A 16885-nucleotide genomic window follows, 5' to 3' on the forward strand; every position below is an offset into this window, starting at 1 on the left:
TGACTTAACTAAGAGTCTCCTTGTTAATTGCTGCTAAAGCAGCATTTAATTCCCTGAATTAGAAAAAAAATGTGCTGTTTCTGTGTTGAGGATTTATAAATTACAAGGATTTCTGGAGGTCCATGGGAAATATTTATTATTAATTTATTTGGTTTATACCTTACCTTCTTGCTCTGGCAAGCAGTCAGGTGTATAATATATTTTCTATTAAGGGAAAAAGTAGAAATGTTATTAAGATAGTAACTAGTCATCCATACCCTCTAGGACCCAATGTTTCTGCTAAATGCTTCTGACTTATTGAATCCTGGGTTCTGTTCCTTGGTTATGGCATAGCAACATCCCCCAATGTGACTTTTGTTAGATATGTTGGACTAAAATACTGATCAAAGGTGGTGCTGGCTGGGGATGATGGGAATTGTAGTATGGTACATTTGGAGGGCACCAGATTGGAGAGGGTATGAATGCTACATTAAAAAAAACAACAAGCTTGATCAAGTAACTCTAACTTATTCCTTGGTTAATTGCTACCATCATGCATGAAAATTAGATGACCTGTTCATTGGTGCAAATTCTCAGACCTGAGTCATATTGGATGTGTCATTTCCTGTTGGTGAAGCACAGAGGTTTCAGGTGTGCAAAGTCTCCTGTGAAATCATGCCAAGCACCCTCTTTTCCTAGGATGCTAAGAGACTAAGTTCTCCTTCTGTAATTTGTTTATAGGCTTCCTCTTGCCAGTTATACTCATCTCTGTAAATTGGGGGGCAGGGGACAGGAACGAAGTCTTGTTTTAAAAATCTGGCTTTCAGAATGTCATAGTCTGTCTTCAAATCTAAGAAAATCTTATGAGCATGAGGAATGCATGCAGTTTGTAGTTATAGGAACTGGAGTAACTTCTGAATAGCACAGAGACTTTTCAAAGATTCTGTTTTGAATTGGAGGCAAAAAGAAATATTTGCAAATATCTCTCTTTTTGGGGTGGGCGAATGGAGAGAACAGCCTTCTTTTTGGCTAGTTTTTCTTTTTGCCTTTTTACTTTTTCCTTTGCTGTGGTTCCCTCTTCCGGCAATCTGTCAGCCTTGATGATTGACCAGGAGTCTCAGTCTCCGTCTCCTCAGGTCCTCTTTGTCAGGCAAGGCAGATTCAGGGAGGACGAAGACAAGTGGAGCGTGCGCCACTTGAGATGGCTGCGAGCCAACTGCTGATAGCAGAAATAGTTTGCAAATCATTTCACTGGTACATCATTGTGCAATATTGGAGATAGAATAACATATTTACAATCTAATTTTTAAAATGCTGCTTTTGCAAAATGTCAGGAAGTAGATTTTGCATTCTTTTCATTGAGAACTCACTTCCCCTCCCCAAACTGGTGAGTAATCTTGCCTCTGTTGGCTTCTGAAGCAAAAATTTCACTTGAACTGTGTACTGGGTGGTACAATTAACCTCCTTGCTGGGATGCAAACACATGGGGATCCATACAGCCAATTTAGTCACTTTTTGGCCTGATTCATATATAAGTCTAAGCCATAATGCCAGGGCAGGCAATGGTTCTGGAGCCACTTTAAAATATTTGGGGCAGAGCATGTAGGTGACCAGTGACCTCATGTTGTCACTAAAATCAACAGGACCAAGCGTTTTGCTTGTTGGTGGTAAGTTTTAAGGGGCATTATGGATCTATAAATATTGTAGAAACATAAAATATCGATATTGTCCTTTTAATACCCCCCTCCCCCAGCAAACTTGGAAAAATGCTAAATTTTTTGTAGAGGTGATTAAGATCGATTTCACTGTTTAAAATACCCTCGAGCACTGGAAAAATGTCCAAAATCTTTTGCCCCACCATGCCATGTAGTTCTAGAGATTAATAATTTGTCAAGAAATTTCCAACAGCAAGTAAACATACCACATTTTAAAAAAAAATCTAGCATAACCAGCCTTGTTTTAATTGTTTCCCCCTAGCCTTTAAATTCTTTACTTGGAAAACCTGACCCTTAATTTGAGTCACTTGTATTTTTGTGCAGCTTTGCTATCTGCTTTAAGAATTTGGCGTTGGAGTCCGAAGTAATGTACATACACCCTTGCATTTGCCTAGAGAAGAGTTTATGGGGTCCAGAAAATAATTGGCTCTGCAGCTTGAGACAATTTGAGACTCTCAATACTGGGTTTGATGAGCAACCCAAAATGTGCATATATTCTAACTCTCCATGAATCTAGTGAATATAGCAGTGTTTCTCAACCTTGGCAGCTTTAAGATGTGTGGCTGGGGAATTCTGGGAGTTGAAGTCCACACATCTTAAAGTTGCCAAGGTTGAGAAACACTGGAATATAGCAATGTATCATAAGCAGGCTACGTATGATACGTTCGAATCAAAAGTAGCTTGGCCCTCTGTCAAAAGAGCTGGAAGTTATAATAAGCTGAAGCCTCAAGTAAATTTGTGCAGAGTTGTCACTGCATTCTGTAACCATAGTAGCTACATTACTATTGCATATAGTAGCTATTAAGTCCTTTGTCTGACATCCTAATGGAGTAATTATACCAGCAATGGCTCTCCAGGTTGCAGGCAGGGGGTCTTTCCAGCCCTAGAGCAATTTCAATTGGAAAATGCCAGGGACCAAAACTGCAGCTTCTTGTGTGCATACCGTAAAGCATGACACTGCATGATGGCACCAGATCAAGTCTCTAGCTAAGAAAAAGAGCCGTTCTTGATGAAGAAATGGAAGATCAGCCACTGGAGTTTTGTATTTCATTTATCTCAGGCAAAATAAACAACATTGCTTTAGTTTTCTGATCAAAACCCACATAGCAAACAAAGTTTTCTAAACTTGTTGTTTTTTTTCAAAACACATAAAGATAATATTATGAAGAAGTATGGATAAGCTATGCTGACCTCACCTAGGTCAAGAAATGTAAATACCTTGTCAATTTCTTAGGCACCTTCCCCAGCTCCCCCCTCCCCCCCATCCCTCCCTCTCTCTCAGGGATGGATTACCTGCATTCAGGACAATGGAATTACAAATATATTAATGGCTTCTAATCCTTCAAAGCATTGTTTTCAACAAAAACTTCAATTTTAGTAGCAAAATTTAAGCCCCATATTTATGAGGCATGTTTAATATCAATGGTTATCAGGAAACTTAAATTTTAAATTATAATTCAGTAGCAAATATGGGATCAGATCTGTGTTTGATCTGTATTCATAAGATCAGTGAAGGGAGGGAAGATATATGCATACCAGCCCTCAGCTGTATTGATGTTGTCATTTGCATCTAAAACTGCAGCCTTCTATCTAAAAAGCCAGAAAGACTGATGTGGCTACAAGTATCTTGTGGCACCTTTCAAATTAACAGACTTATAATGGCTGAAACACCTCCAACTTCTTACACTCTGATGCCCTCCCATGCTTCTTATGGCTTTATATATTTATTTGGAACTGCTTAATTGACAGAGAGATCCATTGTTTAAACTGGTTCAAAAGTCATCTCAAGTTCAATAAATGAGGCTATTAGGAGAAGAGGAATTAGGGAGGGTGCAAACATTCAGACATGGCCATTAAATATATGTTTCTATACAACATAGAAAGATGCAAACAGTCTCTTCTGAGGAACCAGTATCCCCATGGGAATATCTTCAATCAAAATAGATGAAGCAAGACCTAGCAAACATACTCTCCCACACTAGGCCTTTAGAGCCCTTGGATCAACCAAGGAGCAATCTTACCTGTCATTTTTTGGCTTATCCTGAGAACAGTGTAGGGGTTCACAAACCACCCCACCCACCCCTGCCTTTGATTCCTTTCACCAGTGAGACAGACTGTATCGCTTGATGCCAGAGGTACTGTCAAAGGAAGCAGAATGTATACAGAAGTCACTTTCTATGATGGGACTACTGGTGCAGATTCAGAGTTCAAAGTTTGATTGAAAGAATCCTCATCACAGGACTAGGATCCTATCATGCACACAGTGCCCCTTAGCAGCATTGTCCACAGAACACTGGAAAAAGTCTCTTCCCTGCCCTGAGCATGGCTTTGCCATTGCTCTCAGAAGACAGACATGACAAAATCAAAGACACAAGCAGTTTTTGGTGAGGCAGGGTCGGGGAGAGGATCTAGAAGTTGTAGAGGGATATTTAAAAAAAAGTAAGTCAGCCTTCTTGGTCACTCAAAAGAGACTTTCACAAGGTTGGCTCGCATCTTGGCTTGGTCTACAGCATCCAGGAGATTCTTTGCATCCACAGCCAGAGTATGTGAAGCCGTTAACATCTGGCGCTTGCATTCCTCGCTCAACGAGGTCATAGCATTCTGCTGAGCCAAACGCATCTTGTTGATCAGTTCTGCAAGGTCCTTATTTAGGAGCTTCTGGGTACCCTCAATCTGCCAATGGGAAACACACAGGGATAGGTAGCAATTAAATCCAGCATTATTTCAAGGCCATTTTTAATAGGGTGTTTTGAGACAAACCCAACCACCTGGTTTGGTGAAACATCTGACTCCATATTTATTTGCTTTGGGGTTTAGGAAAAAGGGTAATACTCCTCAAAATACAAAAAAATATTTAATATTTCAAAATAGATTAACAAATAGAACCTAAACTACCAATTACTGTCAGCATATTAAAAGCTTCTTTATGCTGAGACAAAATACTGATGTAAAACTGGTAGCTCAGAATTGTCTATTCTGTAAGCAGTAGTTTCACATATGCCATGTAGTATCTTCTGGGTGTATTACTGGCTCCCAGAAATGTCCTTTCCAAGTCTTGGATAAAAAATTCCCTGATTTCTTTAAAGAGATGATGCCAAGGAATGAATTTTGGACCTTCTGCAGGCCAAGCAAACTTTTTGCCACTGCCTTTGATCTCTGCTCAGTTCTAGCGCTCTACATGGACTATTAGACAGAGGATTTCAAAGAAAATTATCTTTACAATTGGCCGCAATCTCCTGCCATAAAAGTTAGTCAAGGATGACGGGCCCATTTCTGATCATTCTTGAGTTGGGGGGGGGGGTTGTCTCACTTGGGAAACAGAAAGACTCATTGTTGAGCAAGATTCACCTCAGTGCGTGAGGATGCAGGTAGAGCTGGAAGGATGTCATCCACACTCCCAATGAGTTTTCGAAGAGAAAGACCCACATCCTACAAAAGGAAAAAGTCAGAACGTAATATGAAAATTCTAGTTATTTTGGTTCTTGGCATAAAGGTTCTAACTAGATCTGGAACTCACATGAATGGGAAATGCATTTTAGAAAATAATTGCCTAGGGTAGAGTATTTCAAATTGTGTTATGCAGCACCCTACAAGGGCCAGTTTGGTCTAGTGGTTAAGGCACCAGGCTGGAAACCAGGAGACTGCGAGTTCTAGTCCCACCTTAGGCATGAAAGCCGGCTGGGTGTCTGTGGGCCAGTCACTCTCTCTCAGCCCAACTCACCTCACAGGGTTGTTGTTGTGGGGAAAATAGGAGGAGGAAGGAGTATTAGGTGTGTTTGCCATCTTGAGTTATTTATAAAAATAAGAAAGGTGGGGAAAAAAAATCTAAAAAAAAAAAACCCTTGATGAGTTCTGTGAAAGACTGAAGGCAAATAAATAAATAAACGTTATTTTGGACACAGCCAATTTTCTATCCCTACAGCTTTGCCTTTTGATTTGGGACTCTGGATTTTTTTTTAAATTAACAGATTGTGAGGCCTGAAAGAAGCTTGACAACCCCTACAGCATATATCTAGCTTGCCGTTGTGGTTTTTCTGAGCTTCTGCTAGGGCTTTCTTACCCTCCTCATTGCCTTAATGATTCTTTTAACTCAGCCAACTCTGAACTGGTACTTCCTAAGGGAATACCAATAAAATGATAACGCTGACTTTCTAAGTCCTAGCGGACTACTCTGACAGCTGCCCTACTACTTAGTCCCAGCAATGGATCCTTTGTTTGTTCGTCCCTGTTATTTCTGGACCCTTTTATTGCATAGGCTTAGATTGGTTTCTTCTTGAGGACAGTCTCATGTTTTTGCTATATACCTCACTGCTTCCTTTCCTGGGATGCATGCCATTCTGAGAACTTGTTCAGGATTGGGTCAGATAAAAGTAATATTGTATTACCTTAACAACCAGAATATATCGCTCAGGTGGATGGTTGCTGACCTCATTCTTCAACCGCAGGACAGCCTTCACCAACCCCATGACATCACTGTACACAGGATCATCTGTTCGATCAAGATTGGCTGTGGGAGTTGGCTGCAGGGACATCTGAAAAGGGGGTATAAAGTTACTGTCCAATAAGTGTTTCCCCAACCCAGGGGCATTCCTCTTCATTATTATTTATCATTCTTGTTAATCACCCTTTCTACTTATTTTATCACCATGTAGCATAGACTTTGGATTCAGAAGGACTTCCAAAGTGACATAAAATAACAATAAAATGCAAGAGAGGGCCTACCAGAAAATGTCTGTATTTCATTTCCAACTGATATCTAATGTTCCGTACTACTCAATACCATCTATCAGGATTTTTATTTTTTTCCCTTTAGGTGTACAGATTTTAAAATATTCTATTGGACTTCTACCAATTCTGAAGTTTCTCCAAGCATGCTAATATCTCTTCCTCTGGTGGCCCATTTTTGCTCCCCCCCTCAATAATTTTATTAGGAGTTTCTCTGGTGGCCCATTTTTGCACCAGTTTTTTGTCAGGGTTCACTAAGCTTGTGCAAAACAATGGAAAGGGCACTTTGTAAGACCTGTTGGCATAAACTGAGGGCCCTTTCTCAAAGCGTGGAGGGAGTTGCGTCCTCTGAAAGGGTTGCAGCAAGTACTTGGAATGCTTTCCTAGCCTGCGTGTGCACAAGACACTTCCTCTGGAACTGTCAGCAAAGCTGCACACACACACACAAACATATATATATAGAGACACCCAGGGACAGCCAGGGCTGTGGCCATGCTGAGCCTCTCACAGGATGCTTCTCAGCATTTCAAGGAAGGGAGCTTTGTTAGCACCTATGCACGGTGCAAGGCACCTCTCTGAAACCTTTGTGTATCTGTTATGCTTGTTACCTGAGTGTTACATTAACAGAAGAACAAGGCTGGGACTGTAAATGTAATGGGCTGTGAGAATAATCTTGAGAGACAGGAGGAAGAGCCGCAGCCTGGACAATGGTCTGACGAAAGAAATCCGAGTCCAAACCAGAAATATAATTGGAGAAAGCGTCTCAGAATTGACCCTCCCTAGTTCTCTGGAACGTAAAGGCAGGGAGGGGGGAAACACTTTCCAACTTGCAATACTGGTATCAGCCCTTCGAGGTAGTCCAGACCAGGAAACCAAAACCATGAACACTCATATTATTTTTACTGTAAGGTTACAGGAACAGAAGGAACCAGCCACCCTAGTTACTAAACAGTTGGAAACTGTTTTGAAAGAAATTATATTCACTCCCACTGGAATTTTTCTCATCTTTCCTCCCAGTATGAGGATAAATCAATTAATACATTTGGATAATCGCAGCACATCTCTTGTGTGAACTGCTTCAGTTCTGGATTGAGATTAGGAGGAGATAGTAAAAATAAGGTCCAGTTATATACCTGAGCTCCAAGCCTGGGTGGCTTTTTGGGTGGTCCTGTAAATTCAGCTAAGCCATCAATAAAAAGAAATAGAACAAATTATCATCACCATCATCAACATTATGATCATCACAGTATTACTGTAGCAGCTGTGAAGTGGTGAAAGATTTGTTGCTTTAAAAAGAAAACAACCCCCTGTTTCTAATCAACCACTTAATAGATTACATGCAGATATATATATTACACTTTGCAACTCAAAAGGCAGTGTTTTTCAAACTTGGCAACTTTAAGGTGAATGGACTTCAACTCCTAGAATTCCCCAGCCCACACATTTTAAAAGTTACCAAGTTTGAAAAACACTGGCAAAAGGGGTAAACATCCTTCATTGTACAGAAGGAGAGGCAAAATACACAGAATCAGTGGACAGCAGATAAAAACAGTAACAATACTTTGTGAAGTTAAAACAGCTTGAGAGAGATACTCACTGTAGCTTGTCTCCTTCTCTGGCAGTTTCTGAAAAGAATAAAACAAAATAAAATAAACAAACCCTCTGACACCTGTAGCACAATGCTACATAAGAGTGTTAACTTCAGAAGAAGCTCCAGTGTTCCAAGGATTGAAGCTCTAGTCTAGTGTTGTGCAAACTTGGCCACTTTAAGATGAGTGGACTTCAACTCCCAGAATCCCCCACCCAGCATGGCTGGCTGGGGAATTCTGAGAGTTGAAGTCCATTCATCTTAAAGTGGCCAAGTTTGGACAACACTGCTCTAGTCCACAGAGCAGAGAGCTTATCTGGAACTCTGAAGCATCAGAGAAACAGATCACACACTCCTAGGCAGTTGTCTGGACCCCTCTTTTATATGGAATGGAACCCTTTTGGAGCAGTAAAAAGAGTTTTCTTTTTCCTCCATTGGAGGGTAAGGCAAGGGCCACAGAAACAACTGCAGGATTGCTGTTGGAAAGAAGAGGGAAGGAAAGTCAAGCAAAGCCCCACAGCTCCCAGAAGCAAACAGCAGTATGATGGAGCTTCAGGAAAGAAGCAGAATTCTATTGCAGCCTCCCCTCAAGGGAGGGGGGGAGTTCTAGGAATTTCAGCAAAGGGTGAAGCAGTGGTGTGGCTGTAAAAATGGAGGGATAAAGGAGAGCCCATTACATGTAACAAGTCTCAGGTGAGATTGTGAACTGCCGATCCTGAAAGGACTGTAGTATAAGGACAAAAACATTATGTATGATTTAGAGCAGTGTTTCTCAACCTTAGCAACTTTAAGATGTGTGGATTCAACTCCCAGAACTCCCCAGCCAGCTTGGGAGTTGCCAAGGTTGAGAAACCCTGATTTTTAGAGTATGGATGTGTTAAAAGCAAGGATGGCCTGCAAGGATAGAAAGAGATAGGCATGATATTGGGGTAAACTAGATTTAGCTATGATTCATTTTCTTCTTCTTAACTCATGCCTTCATTTCTTTTACTTGCTGTTTCTTACTCCCTTTCTACGCTCTGAATAGCATTGCTTACTCCTAAAAGAAACAACGTGATGGATATGTGTGTAATCATCTATTCCATTTCACGATCTCTCAACAGCATCAAAATACAGGAAAAGAAATAGAAGAAATTTATCTGGGGTTGGAAAAAATAGCAAAAGGCATTATCCACTCTGAAATTAAAAAAAAAAAAAAAGAAGCGTATGGTCTGACCTCAGAATAGAGAAGATGGTCTTTTAACAGGCATTAAAAAATGAAAATCAAAAATATATTTCCATTCTGAGTTTACTCTCAGTACATGAGATTTATTACTCTACCCATTTGGGTGCAAGGTGAGTGAATTAGTATTATGTATAGTGTTGTATATTGACATATATAGAAGCATCTCTCAAAAGTGCCCTTTGAGATTTTATGCCCCTAGGTCAAAACTTTTTTTGCTAGTTGTTTTCAATTGTGATGTTGGAAAAGTTCATAATTACATCTGATTATGAAATGGACTGGCTTGTATTTGGTTGCATTACTGAACAAGTGGCTTACTTCCCAAAATGTTATTTTAGGACTTGTGCACAGACTTGTCTGAACTATAATTTATATAATTTAGAGGGGGAAGTTTGAAGGACAGTTGAAAACAGTGCCAAATTCTGACAAAACCCATTGGTTCTTAGGAGGAGCTTATTGAAAACCTAATTCTCCAGAAAGTTTACAGTAAAAAAATCTGATTCCATATTGAGCTGGGAAGATTGCTCAAGGCACAGTGCTATCCTCCAGTTTGTGAGCTGGCAGAAAAGTATGCTAACATAAACTACACTGCCCTCATCGCCAGTACCTATTCTGCCCTAGAAAACAATGGCTAGCAAGTCGTGCTATCCTTACTGTTTTAATGTGGAACAAGTTAAGGGCAGCAGTTGGTAGAATAAATTAATTTAGAGGCTGCCAACTCCAAATGACTCTGGGTGGCTTATACTTTAAAAGAAAGAAACAATAAAAATTGAGAAAGAGATCATGGGCATCCTGAAGAAAAAACCATACAGAGCAACATTCATATCCCTTCCCTTCAAGTGCCATCTGCTGGCAGCAGAAAACTTGGTTTTATATTTTCAGTCATAAATTTCCTTCAATCCACTGTATATCAATTTGCAAGTTATTTTTACAAAACTGCACAAAGACGTACACAATTTCACAAACATCCTAACAGCTATACTTCTGCATAAAACAAGTCTAATATTTTTTTTTAATATAATGCACATTGTTTATTATGTATGTATGCATGTATGTATGTATTTCTGAGATCTACATCCTTCCTGCCTCACCAACTTACTATGGACCCAATAATGAAAAAAGTAACACCTGTGAAAAAGTGCATAATTTTTTTTTTTTTAACTTAAGTGCTCATCACCACTTTAGGAAAAAAAAACATTGCTAAATCAGGGAAATGCAGAGAAGAAGACCCTGCTGCTGGATCAAAATAAGGCATTCTTATCTATCCTGTGGCTGTTTTGTGTGAAAAGAATTTGTTAGGAGATTCTGTCGCATTTTACCCTCATCAGGAGTGTAAATCTAATTCAGTGACTGGCTAATTTCTGAGTGTTTTTCTGACTTTATCTTGTTTTGAAACTCTCAGCAGAAGAAAGAAAGGCTAAGACTTTAGAAAGAGTGTAGAGAGCATAGGTTGGGCCATGATGCCAGGAAGGGTGGCCCTTTGAGTAAACTTACTGGGGGGGAGGAACTGTTGTTCACAGAAGCCATGGGGTCCTGTGATAGAGAAGAGGGGCAAAATCAACAATAATAATAAAAAACCCCAAGTATTTTGAGTGATGCACTGAATGCAGAAATAACTTGCAATCCAAGATTATGCCCCACCAAGGTGAAAATCGGAGCATCTAAATTTACAAAGCCCAGCTTTCAACCCAAGACAACTCATTTAAAGAAATGCTAAATCTCATTTTGAATAAGTGAAAAACCAAGCATTGCTATTTGGAAACTCTAGGAGGCTGATCCACAAAAAAAAAAAAAAAAATGCTTTTAAGCAGTTCCACACTAGCTATTTTTAGCTTCTCCACATGGGCCCTAGGGCTGGTTTTTCAGTATGGCATATCTCTCTCAGCCGTCCCCTTTGATTCTACCAGAAACAACAAAAGAACTGTGGTATGTAAAACAACCTTCCCTGAATTTACTGAGATTGTTTAGCTGGAAGGTAACAAATCTTATTATCCCAGTGGTTGCCTGTTTTGCCTCTTTCACTCACTGACCAAGGCTTTTTCTTCCTGCCGAAGCCACTGATAGTCCTCCACCATCTGCTTCTGCTGCTTATCGAGGAGCTGACGCATTTTAGCCCGTTCCATCTCCCACAGTTTCTGGGCTTCTTCCCGGCTACTGGGCCTAAGGAAATCCTCCTCCTTAGGAAAGAAGGAAAAGAATGGAAAGTGAGAAGCCTTTCTCCTGAGATAGTACTCCCAAATCTCTGACTGGTTACCAGTCCCATGAATTACCTTAGGGACAACCGTCAAAGAAAATGATTGAGATACAAGTGAGCCCCCCATGAGCCAGAAGTTAAAGTGATGAGATGTGATTTTGGTATACATTTCAGGGAGAGGTCACCTGAGATGGAAAGATAGTTCAGGCTCCCATATTTGGGCTGCAAAAATGTTGCTACATGGTAGCAGAGATACAGATCTTTATCTCTTTGCTACCATCTAACGGTCATCAACATTTTTGCAGCTCAGAGAGAGAAGGCTAAGGATATCTCACTGCAGAGGTTTGGGCCCTCAGAGGGACAAGGGACCACCTACAATTCTAGATAGTCATTGTCCAGTGTTGGTGTGAAGGGGAAGGAAGAATTTGCTGAGTAGCTTTTACAGGGATCAAAACATGGCTAAGCTTAAGATGGATATGACTTTCAGAGTTTAAGAAAAAAAAAGGGAGAGTTGGGGGGATTTAAAGGATACATTAAAAGTTTAATTAGTCTAAAATCCAAAGAAACTTTGGAACCATACCAAAACAAAAATAGAGTACAATCTTTTATCAGCATACCATAGCTCTTTCCTTTGGCAAAATAAATAGCGAAGCCAATTGGCTTCAACAGTAGTTCAATAAATAATTCCAATGTACTTCAAATATGTTTGTCAGCGGAAATTGCTAACAGTAAAGCAGATTAAAAGCATCTGTCATTCCATTTGCAGAGGAAGGATGTTCCAACGTGCAGTGTTGGATCTATTTAATTGCTAAACCATTTTGCCCAACAAAGAAATCTGAAATGCACTGAGGACAATTCCTCAAATTATGTTTGCTTCTATGTTTGGCCGTGTCACTTTTCTTGCTATAGCCACACCCCACTTTTTGTTTACTTCTTAAATGAAACCTGGGCTGAAGGTTTTTGGACTCCTTGAACTTTTTCTAGGAAAGTCTCCAGGAGCCACTGGATGGCTTCAGTTCAGAAGCAAGTTAAAGAATAGAGATGAAAAAAGGAAAAGGTTTGTACTTGATTAGCATGACTCACTCATCAGGACTCTTCTTGATTTAATATATTTTATTATTGTTTGTTTCCTGAACAAAGGAAGGCTATTCGAGGCAAGTCATTCCTAGAACCTTCTAGGACCTTCCACAATAGATAGGACTGCAATGAAAGCAGGCTAGGCAGGACTAATTGCAAAAAAGGACATGTAAGCGAATTAGGCAAGAACATTTGCATAAGCAGTAAAAACAGTAGCACAAAGGACAACAACAGCTATACAGCAAGGGAAGATAAAAGTCCTCCTTCCAGAGCATAGCTTCTCACATACACCTGCTGACTGGTTGCCTGTAGCTTTTAAAAGGTGCAGGCCTGCATCCTATTGAATATTTCAACCCCACAAAGGCTTATGTTCTGGTCCATCTTGCTCACCTTCACTATTAGAGTCTTTTATACCCTGGCAATTTGCTGCTAGAGAACTTCAGCCAGACCCTGGATGGATGGATGGATGGTGTCACCTAGCAATATGCATGAAAGTGGGGCCAACTAGTCTCCTGGACTCACTAGTTATATCATCTTTATGAAATGACTCAGGCTGCTTGTTGCCTAGCAACATACATTAGGAGCTTCGGGAAAGACTGAAACTTTTGTCAGTTTGACAAAGGAAACAGGGCAGCTACTTCAGAGTTCTTCATGGGGTTCTCTGTTTAAGAGAAAGCTACTAGTAGTTAAGGCAGGGGGTTTACAATTCTTTATTTAACAACTGGATAGACTTGGTGAGGAGAGCATCACAAATACAGAGTCTGTCCTCAGATTTCCAGATTGATCTGTACTTGTTTGTTTGAATGTTAGAAGAAAGTCTACATGCACCTTATTTACTTATTTATTGCACGAATATATGCTGCCTTTTTTCAGAGATCACATGGGAGAGGCTCCCTGTTAATTCTATCTCCCAAACAATGACCTTGTGAAGTATGCTGGGCTGAGAGGGATTCATCAGAGAGTTCTCTAGAGAAGCTGGACTTAAACTGGTGTTGCCCTGGCCCAAGCCCAACATCTTAACCTCTGAACTGGCTCCCAATGCATCTGACAGCTTTCATAAGACATCTGGGAATTTGATAATTGGCAACCCACCAGCAGCAGGTAGAGATTCATTCTACTCAAGTTGAGTATATGAAAACTTAAGCTGCATTTTTGTCATCATAGTCACAAAGTTCAGTTCATAACCCAGTCTCAGGATCAATTACTATTTTTAAAAATTCAGGAATGGATCTTTGCATCTATACTTGTGGTCACATGTTGATGTAGAGCTGTGCATGTTAAAATAATTCAACCAAAGGACAGGTTGTCAGGTCTTAAGAGTTTCACAACTTGACCCTCAGGGATGAAGTGTGAAAAATACAGTGTTTAAATGATTAGAGTCCAGAGAAAGCTAGCAGACCAGGGTCTGAAGCTGAAGAATTCTTAGGGCCTTTCCCCATTAGCACCTAACTATGGCATAAAAATGCCCTGATGATGTTGGTTTGATCTCACCTTCAATCCACAAAGGCAACTTAAAGCTCCCCTTAGCTTTTCTGGTATTAATGGTTTTCCCCTTTGAGCAAGCAATAAGTCATAGCAGTATTGTTGTGGTACAATCTAATAGGCTTCACCATCCTTTCAATTGGTGTCACAGTTAGATTATCTGTAGGAAGTTGGATTAGCGTGGTTCCTAGTGACTACTTTACACTGGTGCACACATGCCCCCTTCCCTCTGGTGCCTGGGCAATGTCTTCCAGGGTCATTCTGCTCCGGGCAGCAAAAGAGTCTAGATTTTTCAAACCAGGCTGTCTCCTTGTATCTTTCAGGCCTCTAAGCTGAGTCTCTGCTCAGAAAACTGGATAAATTGAACAGCTGATTAGTGATGGTGGCAGGATGGGGGACAGATGGCTAAATCCACCCATCTAGTCATCTGCCAAAACTCATTGCCCCACACCATATTAAGAAGAATGATCAGTGCATGTTTTCATCTTGGTTGGTGATGTTTGTGGAAAGGGAAGAAAACAAAGTCAGGGGAATGCATCAGTCCCTCTCATCAACATGTGCTGTACACTGTAAATAGCAACACCATTTGCCACAATTGTGCCTGTAGTAGGACAGGGACCACCAGTGGGGGAAGGAATTTTCATACCATCATAGCTTTCTGCCAGCTTAAGGGCTGGTGGACAGTACTTTATCTCAGCCATGAGGAAAAGTCCTGAGTCACTCCATGATGGAACCTGATGGATAGGGGAGCAAAGCTAACAGCAAAACCAATCAAGAAGCCAAGCAATACATTGATTTGCTTCCTTGGGGACTGGCCTTTCACTTGGAAGGCAAAACCTGACATTATATTTCATGTAGCATGATTTGTTCCAAAAATAAAAATAAAATAACTGGCAAATGACCCCTTCTCTCTGTCCAGATTAGCATCCTGGTCAATACGAGGCAGTTCCCTCTACTGGCAGTATCAATTCAGACTGGAATGGTGGAGGATGGGGTTCATTTTTTGATGGGGTATTTATTCTTCTTCTTTTATTGCTGTTATTGAAGAGTGTTTTTATTATACTTTTTTGTAAATTGTTCTGGGCAACTTTGGGAGGAAGAGCAGTCTAAATTGAAATGCCCGGCATGGAAACAAAAGCTCCCAGTGGAATTAATGGTGAGCTGGCCCTGAGATTTTACTTCTTGAGACTTCTTGGGGTGACCTGAGGTAAAATGTGAATTCAAGTAATTTGCCCTACCTTCAGAAAATGAGCTAACACAGGTTGTCATCAGCATGGTACAGTAATCCTAACTTACAATATCTCTGTAAAGTATACAGTTAGAAGGGGAAGCCCCAGGCTAAGAGGGAGAGAACTAAGTGAAGCCTTTTTGGAGTTGGGTGGCCTTCAGAAATCAAATAAATAAATAAATAGCATAAAAGTCAGGCATGTATGTGATTCTAAAATGACACATTGCCTTCTTCCAATGAGCCAAAATCCAGGCAGTTCTGGGTAGGGATTAAGATCTTGGACAAAGACTGGCAAGACCCAGGTTCTAATCCTCCTTCAGGCACAGAAACTCACTTAGGGCCAGTCACTGAGTCTCAGCCCTATCTACCTCACAACGTTGTTATGGGGAAAAACAGAAGGGGGTCTGCTACACATCACTTTAAGCTCCTGAGGGAAAGACATGATATAAATCTAATAAATAGTATAATTAGGAGATATCTTCCCATTTCAGCATTTTTTTAAAAAAATCTTTCCTCTTATTCCAGTCCCTTTTCATTACTGTGAACTGTCCTGACACTGCTCCTCATCAATATCATGTTGAAAACTACTAACTTGCAGCAAACTCTCTTGAGAATTCATAGAAGGAAATATAAAACATACATTTTGTGGGAGGATGCAACTTTCTAATCCCCCAACAACCTACTAAGGTCGGCCAAGCCTTTCCTCTCACTCACTCACTCACTCACACGAAGGCCTCCCCCCGCCTTTGTAGCCTTGAAGGAGCCATCTTGCGTTCGTCTTCAGGCTGGCCATCTTTGTCTTACCCTCATGCTGTGACGCTTGAAGACGTTGTGTCTGTTGAGCGGTGGGGTATGCAGAGAGTTGACAGGTGATGGGTACTCGATGGGGCTGGTGAGCGTTGGTGAGCTGGCACACAGACCCTCGGGTACCTGGGAAGGTGGAAGGAAAAGGCAGCGGGCACAAAACAATAGACACAGCATAAGCAGTAGGCACACAAACTGAGCAGAGAGAGCACCCCAGAAACAAAGTTGCAACAACAACAGAACAACGTTTTATATATATAACGTTGTTCCATATTTTAGTGAGCAGTACTGGGTATTTTTTGCCAGAGAAGCTTTTAGGATTTCCGGTCAGATTTTAGAACCCATATTAAGAAGCACCAGAAACTATCCTGATCAGGAGGTCTAATGCCTTTATTTGATTTCAGAAAAGGGAGGTAATTTTTGCCATCAGTTCCTCTTGATTGTGAGAGTCTTTTTTAAAACTTCACATATATTGCCATTTTAAATGTTTAAAACTGAGATTCCTGAGTACAGGGGCAGTGCATTTTGTCAGTTCCCTTGAAAAATATATGTCATCCATTTGTAGGCAAAATAAAACATCCAAAGACCAGTGAAGAATCCCAGTAGGTTTAAGGACCTCCAAGTTTGCATTAGTTCCCCCCTTCAAAAAATCCATAGGCAAAACTAGTAGAATGAGACCAAATAATGTAAACAAACAAACAAATAAATGGCTGGAAAAAATGCCAATGAAGATTGAGTGTGCTCAATTGGCACAGAAATGCAGATGGGGATAGGAATGGAATAAATTATCTTCAAAATTGGCATAACTAGCTGGTAAGGTGCAGCGGAGGACAAGAGTACTCTATAATGCAACATATTGGTTAGATTTTTA

The 16885-nt window shown here is 40.5% G+C and overlaps 1 protein-coding gene across 6 annotated transcripts in view; it reads right to left on the reverse strand.

Moving 5' to 3' along the window:
- Positions 1–2733: 2733 nt before the first annotated feature.
- The window catches only part of PTK2B (protein tyrosine kinase 2 beta), a 93572-nt gene continuing 79420 nt past the window's right edge, over positions 2734–16885 (reverse strand). The window contains exons 24-31 of one of the 6 annotated variants that reach the window (XM_007427091.4): positions 16015–16140; positions 11260–11406; positions 10724–10762; positions 8017–8044; positions 7553–7599; positions 6080–6226; positions 5043–5123; positions 2734–4367 (exon numbers count right to left, since the gene is read on the reverse strand). In XM_007427091.4, the coding sequence (XP_007427153.1) occupies positions 4152–4367; positions 5043–5123; positions 6080–6226; positions 7553–7599; positions 8017–8044; positions 10724–10762; positions 11260–11406; positions 16015–16140 (831 nt within the window). In that variant the 3' untranslated portion in view covers positions 2734–4151. Of the gene's footprint in view, positions 4368–5042; positions 5124–6079; positions 6227–7552; positions 7609–8016; positions 8045–10723; positions 10763–11259; positions 11407–16014; positions 16141–16885 lie in introns of all 6 variants that reach the window. The other 5 variants (XM_007427090.4, XM_088152254.1, XM_088152253.1 and 2 more) reach the window with 5 other exon arrangements.

The sequence above is a fragment of the Python bivittatus genome, unplaced genomic scaffold, assembly GCF_059951505.1.
Source record: "Python bivittatus isolate LINGU-HERP-01145 unplaced genomic scaffold, Pbiv_v1 ctg000690_np1212, whole genome shotgun sequence".
In the NCBI taxonomy this organism is placed as follows: Eukaryota; Metazoa; Chordata; class Lepidosauria; order Squamata; family Pythonidae; genus Python; species Python bivittatus.